The sequence below is a fragment of the Microtus pennsylvanicus genome, chromosome 1 (assembly GCF_037038515.1).
Source record: "Microtus pennsylvanicus isolate mMicPen1 chromosome 1, mMicPen1.hap1, whole genome shotgun sequence".
In the NCBI taxonomy this organism is placed as follows: domain Eukaryota; kingdom Metazoa; phylum Chordata; class Mammalia; order Rodentia; family Cricetidae; genus Microtus; species Microtus pennsylvanicus.
The window spans coordinates 26,970,466-26,980,656 of NC_134579.1; the positions used below are offsets into that span (position 1 = coordinate 26,970,466).

The following is a 10,191-nucleotide window of genomic DNA, read 5'->3' on the forward strand; positions in this document are numbered from 1 at the left end:
AAAAACGTCACGTGCTGTGCCTATGTACTTCCAGACGCTCCCTCTGAGTTGTTGTTGTTGTGTGTGTGTGTGTGTAACTGTTACTTTTTTGGTTCAAACCTCTCAGTCTTTTCTTCTTCTTCAATTTACAAATCTTTGTGTGTATTGTTTGGAAAACTTTGGTCTACTTGCATTCTTTTCAAAAGGAATTGAGCAAGGATGGGCAGCTGGTTGCTAACTTTACACTGAAATTCTTCCACCACGATGCTCTAAGGAATTTTCTTGCTTCTGGGGCCACAAAGTCCTGTTTCATTCTAATAATTCTAATAGTGAGGGTGGCATAGGGGAAAGCGGGGTTTCTCTGTAGCAGGTGAGCTTTAACATACAGCGGTTTGTTCAGCCAACAGTTGTCATGGTTCTGTAACCAACACAGGTCTGTGTTGCAGGTGTGTCTTGAAGGCAATCACTACCCCAGAGATGTAGTTCACACTGAACTGAAAATACCTGGTAATTTTTTGCCAATAAGAATTTCATAAGAAGATGTAAAGCAATCTTTTCTACTGCAAGGAAGAATGATGGCTTATTAGTACAACTATACTCTGGAGCAGGCGTTGCATTTTGTGTGTGTTTGTAACATTTTCTTGTGTGCTCTTTCTTCCCATCATGTATTCGTGTATTTAAGTCTGACAGTAGACCACTTACATTAGTACTTAACCTGCGATCGAGGATGGAATATGTGATGTCACTTCAGGGTAGAGGCAGCACACTGTTTGTCTTGGAGGGTGTTCTCTCAATCTGCCTTTGAAATGATTGATCTTAAGTATCTAGAGACAAACTAATTGCACCGCTGAATGTGTTACAAGTGTTCTTTACTAAGAAAATTTAATTTCTTCAGGTCATGGAAATAAAATGACTTCAGTGCTTTCCATAGAGCTACCATCTGAAGTTATTAACAAATCTGGTCAGCTCCCCTTCTTGGAAAGTTACCCATATTGAAAACCTATTATTAATTTTTTAAAAAAATTGATAAGACATATAGACAGAGAACTCAATGCATTTTTTTAATTCTTTCAGGAAATGCTAGTATCTTTAAACTTTGGATGAGAAAAAAATAAGATAATGAAAGACAGATTTCAAAGGTCAACTCTTGATGATCTTCAAACTCTGTAAGTTAATGGCTGTTGCCCGCTGATTATGGTCAAAGAGGTACATCACATAAATTAGTGGGTAGAACCTCTGAGTTCCCATAAGTGCTGTCTTTATTTCTGGGTCTTAATGAATAGCTGTTTCCTATGTTTATTGAGTGAGTGTTTCCTGATTAATGGGCCATGTTTCATACTGCCATGTAATTTCCCATATATGCCATGATAGAACTTGTCAGCATTGCCATAATTAAGTCAGCACCTACTGTAGCTAACAGAACATTTGTTGATGTGTATAATAATCATTTAGAAGGCTTGACAGTCTACTATGTTCTTCAGGGAAGCATTAAATAATCATACAGTGTTAACAATTTACTCTATAAGTACATTAATTTAACATGAGAGTTTAAGAATTTTGCTGTGCAGGTCATTGGTATAAAGGTTATATTAAATACTATATGAATAGATTTGTATTCTGATACTGAAATGTTGATCTTAAGTTGAAATAACCATGTATCTAATGTCCATTTGCAGCACTATTTCTCTGTGCTTAAGTAAGGAACCTTTATCAGACAGATATGAATAATGCTGAATTTGACACTGTCATTAGAGATGGGTTGGCTCTCAGTCCACCCTTGTTTGTGATACTGTGACTTGAAATTTGAAAGTTCTTTGGTAGTACATTCTGTGGTCTCTCTTTTGCTGTATTTTCAGAGCATGGTGCATTTTATGTGTGTCATATGCTCATTAAACTTAACACTCTTGATATTCTTGAAACTTGGATGTCACAGAAAGAGGAGTCACCTCATAGAAAAAGGTCAGTGTTCCACAACACAAAAATATGACAGTATGCATATGTAACAGAGACACTTTCACTAATACAGAGGAATGTCTTCTAATTATTTATGTTCATAAAGGAAATTGTTAGATGCCTCAGAGGATAAGCAACTGTGAGCTCTTAAGCCAATTTTTAGTTTTATTGCCAGGCATATCTTTCAACACAAATAGATTAAAAAGAGAAACCAGCATGCTATTGTTTCGGTGTACTAGCCAAACTTTGAACATTTTATTTTCCCAATAGAAACAGAGAATTATTCCTGGTTCACATGTCAGCAATAGTTATTATCAATTAATGGCATATCCTTATTCGTTAAGAAAAATGCACTAATTTCTGAAGCACAATTAATAAAAATTCAGATCAGAAATGAGATTATCCCTGAAGATTCAGAAAGCACAACAGCCAGCCAATGGCTCTTACCTCGAACTCAGTCTGAAATAGTGACCCTATGTCCCAGAATCTCAGAATGAGACTGTGTTTAAGAGCTGTCTCCCCCTACTCTGGTGTGAAAAGTCCTTCTGTATATGTATTGCTTTTATTGATTAATGAATAAAGAAGCTGCTTTCAGCTGATGGAATAACAGAATATAGCCCCACTGGAAAGATATATACAGAGAGTAGGCGGAGTCAAGGAGAAGCCATGTAGCCCCGCCAAAGACAAACACCAGATGGAATTTTGCTGGTAAGCCACAGTCTCGTGGTAATACACAGAATTAATAGAAATGGGTTAAATTAAGTTGTAAGTGTAGCCAATAAGAAGCTAGAGTTAATAGGCCAAACAGTGATTTAATTAATACAGTTTCTGTGTGGTGTTTTTGGGGATGAGCAAGCGGGAACAAACAAGTCGCCTCTCCCAACACCACCCTCAGTCTTATATTCCTCTCTAAGGCTGGGATTAAAAGCATGCACCACTGGGATTAAACACATGCACCATCCAATTTCTATAACAACTAGGGTGGCTGCTGAGATTAAAAGTGTGTGTTAGAATAATCCGGTCTGTAAGGCTTACCAATGGGACTGTTTTACTCTCAGATATTCAGGCAGTCCTTATTTATTAAAATACATTTGAAATGCTACAACATTTCCCCTTTTTTCTTAAAAAAGAAGGCTATAACTAATATAAGAAAACTAGAGACAATAAGTACAATGACTATATACAATATATACAGGTAATAAATACATCAACAGTGTCTAGGCCATTTGCATTTGATGAATTCAGAGAAAATATTTTATATTTATCAAATCTTGGTGAGCCTAAAGTCTTATACCTAATTTACTTTCTATCATAACATGCTTTCTCTGTCTGGTAAACTATAACTGTCTAATCTTTAACTCCCTCAGAGACCCAAGAAGGAAATAATATTACCCATGTAAGCAGAAAATGCAAGTAAGTGACTTCCAAAAAATGTGAGTAATGTCAGAAATAGTTGGTTGCCTGGACAGTCACCCAAAGTCCCTCTGTAATGTTGGGGCATCCATCTTCAGCCAACAGGCCTAGCATATTTGACAGAGTTTTCTGTAAAGCAGAATATTTTATATCCTGCTTGTCTAATTAGGACAGCATTCTGTCAGCAGTCGAGACAGGGACATTTTCTTACCCATTGGCTTACTTTTGCCACAAAGAAAATAAACTCCCTATGGAGATTCTCTGATACACATTATCTTCTCTGAGGTAGATTGATGCTTTCCAGGAGAAGACATGTCTCACTGTCATAAAAAAGAAAAACCCAGGTCATTAAAAATATCTTAAATGTCATATTCTGTAGATCTCAGAAGTATTTGAAGATGACCTACCTGTATAAATTATACCTTTATTTGACCTTGAAAACATACCTAATGTGACTGCAAGTTTGAATATACTAGGTGATTAACTACTAACCTATATTTTTATTATCCTAAACAGTTGATAGTAATAATTTTCAAGGAAATTTGTATTACATTTTTAAATGACCTGTAGAAGTACAATACTTCGAACATTAGAAATATATGTACCATATGTTTTAACAAAATTAATCTCAAATTTGTATCAATATACAAAATTTGTATGCAATATACAAAAGTAAAACCAATGCAAAATATTTTTTAAAAATAGCCACTTTTTAAAAAGTAGATTCAATAATATACCTTTTAATTAAGATCCTTGAATCTAATTTCTTTTGTTTAGCCTTTATTCCTGATCATTACTCATAACAACTTATAACCAGCACATTAAACCAAAGCAAACATCCATAATCCACTTTTTCGGAATGTGGGTGTAGTTTTCTAAGTTACTTCTTGCTGATTGGGGTGCTGATATTCTTATGGGGACCTAAAGATAATTTAGGATTATGGTTCCATCCCTTACTGGAGCATTCTGTGAGGCTAGGCATTTCAGCCACTAGTCTTAAAGTTGTTCTGGATGTAGAACTCAAAGGAAACTGCAACAAATGTACTCCGAAACTTTGTATCATCTGGGTCATCTGATCCCACTGTAGATTTTTCAGGGAGGTTTTCCTTGATGAAATCTTATTTTTCTTAACCAAGAATGAATCCACAGCCAATCAAACCTTATTTTTTTTAACTAAGAATGAATCCACAGCCTCTCATATCCTGTGGAAACATAATTAAAATCTCTTTTCCAAAGTAACATATCTTTTGAATTAAATTTTCAAGTCCAAGCATGTTCAAAATATATAAATGGGGCCAATACAGCAACATTTATAATCACAAGTCTTTTAGCAGCTGTTACTCCTTCCTCAACAGTCAAACAATTCAATGACAACAGAATGATATACAGTATCCAGATTCTCTGTGCATTTTTCATCTTTACATGGAAACTGGCGTGGATGGGAGCTGGTAGTGTTACTTTTTTCCCCCAACCCCAGGTAGCTAGGTTTGGGTTCTGATTCCTAGAGCTAGAGGCTAAAAAGCCTCAGGTTAATGGCTTTTTCATAAATCCTTGACCCAAAAAGTTGGGCGTCAAATGAAGGACTATTAATAAAACCTCAGGGTCAGAAATTAGGGTTCAACCTGAAGTTCTGAAAAGCAAAAACAGCAGGCCACTGGATCTTACCTGTACCTCAGTCTGAAATAGCATTCCTGTGTAAATGAATCTCAGAATGAGACTGTGTCTGAGAGCTGTTGTCCCATTCCACCACTGTTTTATATTCCTTTCTAGGGCTGAGATTAAAGGTGTGTACCACTGAGATTAAAGGCATCTACCACCCAATTTCTATAACAACAAGGGTGACTACTGGGATTAAAAGTGCATGCCATTGTGTCTACTGGGATTAAAGGTCTGTGTCATTGTGGTTACTGCAATTAAAGGTGTGTGTTACCATAATCTGGTCTGTAAGACTGATTAGTGGGACTGTTTTACTCTCAGATCTTGAGGTAGTCTTTATTATCAAAATTCAATTGAAATGCCTCTATAAATTTCTTACTCAAATAGTAGTGGACTCAGTTAAAAAGATTAGAAGCATTCTAATTACTTGAAAGAAGACAAATGCAGGTCATTGAACAAAATATTGAAGAAAATATTTAAAAACTGTCAGGGCAAATGTGTCAGACATTTCAAAATTAAGAATATACTTTAAATTTCATGTCATCTTATATCCAGGGCTACTTTCACATCCATATGTGAAAGTATATATACATATACATACATACATACATGCGCGCGCGCACACACACACACACACACACATATATACAATACCTTTCAAAGACCTTGCTTATAGCTTGAATGTAAGTAAATCATCACATGGAAGTCCTTTGGAAAGTCTTATATGGATAGGTTGTGTTGAAAATTATTGAATATCATCATCTGGATTGACATATTTTGTGTTTTTCAAGCAAAGAGTTCTGTAATTACTAAGGTAAATGTGTATGACAGTTCCATGTATCATATCCTACCTGTGACCAACATTTTCACCTCTGTGACTTCAAGAATTAGACACATTACACTTTCTTACAGTATATTAATGAGAACAAAGAGTTCGAACTTCCTGAAAGTTTGAACTGAATATTTTAACTATGTCATCCAATATTTTTATTCAGTCAAAAAATAAATGGATAAATTAGAGAAATGAATAGAGAAATTAAAGCCTCTAGAAAAGAATATTGTTGCTTATCTCTGCTTACCTGTTATAAAAAGAAATAACTCAGATATGATAGTTACAAAAAGAAAGGGTGAAAGAAAGAAATAAAAAGAAGAAAGCGCAGATGAGGTAAGCAGCCTCCTTCACCTCTTCAGTAGTCATTTTCCTCTTAAATTCTTAACTCCAAATCTGCACAAACTCCAAAGAGACACCACTGGGTGAATAGTGAATGAATCCCAAACACTATATTTTCAAGTTCCTCAAGGACTACTTGTCTATGATTTAGAGCAAGTCTCCATGAAATCTTTATTTCTAATTAGGGGACCATCTGGCTGAGCTTCCTCCACTTTCAGTAAACCATCAGTGCTTGCTGCACACATTTAGACATACCTGATGGGGATGGCCTTTAGTATGAAGGCCACTTGTTTGTTTCCCGACAACTCAGCCCCAAAATAATCACACAGAAACCATATTATTTGCAATACTGTTTGGCCAATAGTTTAAGCGTATTTATGGCTAACTCATATCCTAAACTAATCCATCTCTATTAATCTGTGTATCACCACGTGGCTATGGCATACTGGTTAAAGTTCTGTCCGGTGTCTGTCTCTGGAGGGGGCTACATGGTTTCTTCCTGATTCTGCCTCCTTTCTTCCAGAACTCAGTTTAGTTTTATCCGCCTCCATCTCTTCTGATTGATTTTAGTTTGAAATCAATCTTGTTAGATATTAGTATAGCCATACCCGCTTGTTTCTTTGGTCCATTTGATTGGAAAACCTTTTCCCATCCCTTTATTCTGAGTTAGTGTCTGTATTTGATTTGAGGTGTGTTTCTTGTAAACAGCAGAATGTTGGATCCTGATTTCGTATCCATTCTCTTAACCTGTTCCTTTTTATAGGTGAATTGAGTCCATTGGTATTAAGTGATATTAGTGACCAGTTATTGTTAGCTCTGGTTATTTTTTTGGTGGTAGAGTTTGTGTGTTTCCCTTCTTTGAGTTGTGCTGGTGGAGGGTTGTCAGATGCTGGTGTTATTATGGGTGTTGTTGGCTTCCTTGGTTTGTGATTTTCCTTCTAGTATTTTCTGTAAGGCTGGGTTTGTGGCAACATATTGTTTAAATCTGTTTTTGTCCTGGAATATTTTGTTTTCTCCATCAATGGTGAATGCAAGCTTTGCTGGGTATAGTAGTCTGGGCTTGCATCCATGTTCTTAGTGTCTGCAGCACATCTATCCAAGACCTTCTGTCTTTCATGATTTCCATTGAGAAGTCAGGTGTAATTCTGATAGGTTTCCCTTTATATGTTACTTGATGTTTGTCCTTTGCAGCTCTTAATATCTGTTCTTTATTCAGTATGTTTTGTGTTTTGATTATTATATGGCACAGGGATGCTTTATTTTGATCCACTCTATTTGGTGTTTTGTATGCTTCTTGTACCTTCATAGGAGTATCCTTATTTAGATTGGGAAAGTTTTCTTCTATAATTTTGTCGAATATATTTTCTGAGCCTTTGAGCTGTAATTCTTCTCCTTCTTCTACACCTATTATTCTTAGGTTTGGTCTTTTCACAGTGTCCCAGATTTCCTGGATGTTTTATGTTAAGAGTTTGTTGGATTTGTTTCATTCTTTAATCAGTGAGTTAATTTCCTCTATAGTATCTTCAGTGTCTGAGATTCTTTCTTCTATCCGCCTAGCTCTGTTCCCCTATAGCTCTGCTATAGCTCCAAAGCAGTCCTTTATTAACCAATGGTATTCACAGCATACAGAGGGGAATCTCCCATCAATGACCCTGCTGTTGGCACAGGATCTGACACACTGAACACACTGGACAAGGTCTCTGGCACTCTTCTCCTTTCTCAGTTCCTTCCTGCTGCACCATCCTCGTTGCATTCTGCGTCATCCTCAAGATCCCACATTTGACCTTGGTCTCTATGCCCAGGACACACCTTGCTCAATTCACACAGGCTATTCTCTTTGAATTCTATAAATACAATTTAGCTGTCAGCTTTATGCATAATTTTTATTGAAAGTATATTTTTTCATATAATATACCCTGATTACCATTTCCCCTTTCTTTACTCCTCCCAGTTCCTCTCTACTTCTGCTTCCATCTGGGTTCAACCATTTCTGTCTCTCATTAGAAAACAAACAAACCACTAAAGGGTAAATAAAATAGAATAGAGTAAGATAAAACAAAACGTACACATGGGAATAAGACAAAATAACCAGAAGGAAAAGAGCTGAAGAAAAAGCACAAGAGACAAATATAAAGACAGACACCCAAGGAACCCCAGAAAAATACAAAGCAAGAAGGCATATATATATATATATATATATATATATATATATATATGCAAAATGTCCATAGGGTGAAAAAGAAAAAAGAAAAATTAAAATAAATGAATACAAATAAAAACTAAAAATGCTATGACCATATTATGAGACAAGGGATCCTTAAAATGGACTTTGAGTTAGTTTCCTGTTAGGTATCTACTGTTTGGCACGCATTCTACTCTTGAGGGTAGTTTGTTTCTGCAGTGAGACTTTGGTGGAGAAAAACTTTAGATGATAACTTACATACAGGCAATTATTTCATCCCTTATCTGTCAGAACTCATTATACTCCTCGAATGCTAAACCACTGCCCAGGTGTCAGGTAAGAGCAAATCGTACAGCATCACCTGGCAAGCACTTGAGGGTGCTGATTTTTGTGTTAGCATGAAGTAATGAAAGATAAGTCAACACACTGGATTCTTAATTCAGAATTAGTCTCATTTATTATAATATGAATTATAGCAGGTACATAGTCCTCCCACTTGAGAAATATTAACTATAATGTGGCCAGAGATTTTTACATCAAGGAAAGATCAAAGCAAGTCACAATGTGAAAGGAAGTTTAACTCAGACACAGTGCAAACAAGAAAAAGCAATTAATACTCAGAAGGAAGGAGAAGTCCAGAGGGTTGCAATTTCAATCCTGGCTCTTCACTACTGTTGTTCCCTAGAAACAGGAGGCGGCTGCCCTCATTGTGCAGAGCAGGATGGACGACAGGTGCCGAAGACGGGGGTCACTGGTTGGCAACCACCAGAGACAGGCTGCAGAGGTCTGCAGCTATGCGACACAATGTGAATGGTTTGTGGGCCATACCCGGTACAACCTGAAGGCCTGCATCCATAAGGGACAATGCCCACAGGTCGGCAGCTGTTGGATACACAAGGGAGTGGGCGGTAGCTGCCAGACCCACAGCCCACAGGCTGGCAGTTGATGAAGGGACTCACTGGCCGGTAGCTGCTAGACACAATGCTCACAGGCCTACAGGATGCTGGGTGGCAGACACCAGAGATGACAGATGAAGCTGGAAAATAGCCAGAGCCCTGACAGGGTCTGGGAACATAGCATCCAGAAGAGCAACAGGTGTTTTCATAGTTGTTGGCTTCATGGCTGGCTGGCTGGCCTCCGGAGCGTTCTCCAAAGGTCTCCGGGCAGTTGTTCATGAACCAGGTATGATCCTGACAGTTGCTGGGTATGCAGAAGACCTCTCCACAGCCCATGTTTGAAGAACACAGGGCAAAGGAAGAAGGTACAGCTGGGAGATGGCAGGAGTTTCTGAGCGATCCTGAGCTGCAGTTTCCAGAGCAGTTGTTACGGCTAGACATGGTGAGCGTTTGAGAGCGTTGGAGGTCTAAGAGAAGACGTGAGCAGCTCTGTGATTCTGACTCTCATTCGTCCTGTCTCTTTATATACTCTCAGAGAGTGGCAGTTCTGTATGCAGACTCATCTTCCTTGTTGTTTGAGGCTGCATCTGAACTCTATTATGTACAGGAAGTAGGGCTCCTACCTCTCATAAAACTGGATGATCCCTGCAATCCCTTCCATCGATTGAGTATAACTATAAATCAGAGTGACTGGATTTTAATGGGGTCCTTGGTAAAGTTACACCAACCCAAACAGACACTTTGGAAGCCTATGGACTCACGCTCTAGTTCTAATCACCAGTGCACGACCATTTTTATTAGCATTCTCTCTTGGAATCACCCCTGAAAGTTGAAGCAAACTACTCTGAATAATGAAAAGTTATGCATAGCTCACTGGAAAGTAATTCCATTCTTTTTGTACATTGGAAAAATATTTAAGAAGTAAGAGTTTTGCAAATTAA

At 37.5% G+C, this 10,191-nt stretch overlaps 1 protein-coding gene across 1 annotated transcript; it reads right to left on the bottom strand.

Annotated features, from left to right (window-relative positions):
• Positions 1 to 9,022: 9,022 nt before the first annotated feature.
• Krtap26-1 (keratin associated protein 26-1) lies at positions 9,023 to 9,691 on the bottom strand. The gene is given in 1 exon segment (XM_075961196.1): positions 9,023 to 9,691. A coding segment is annotated over 1 exon segment (669 nt).
• Between the last annotated feature and the right edge of the window lie 500 nt (positions 9,692 to 10,191).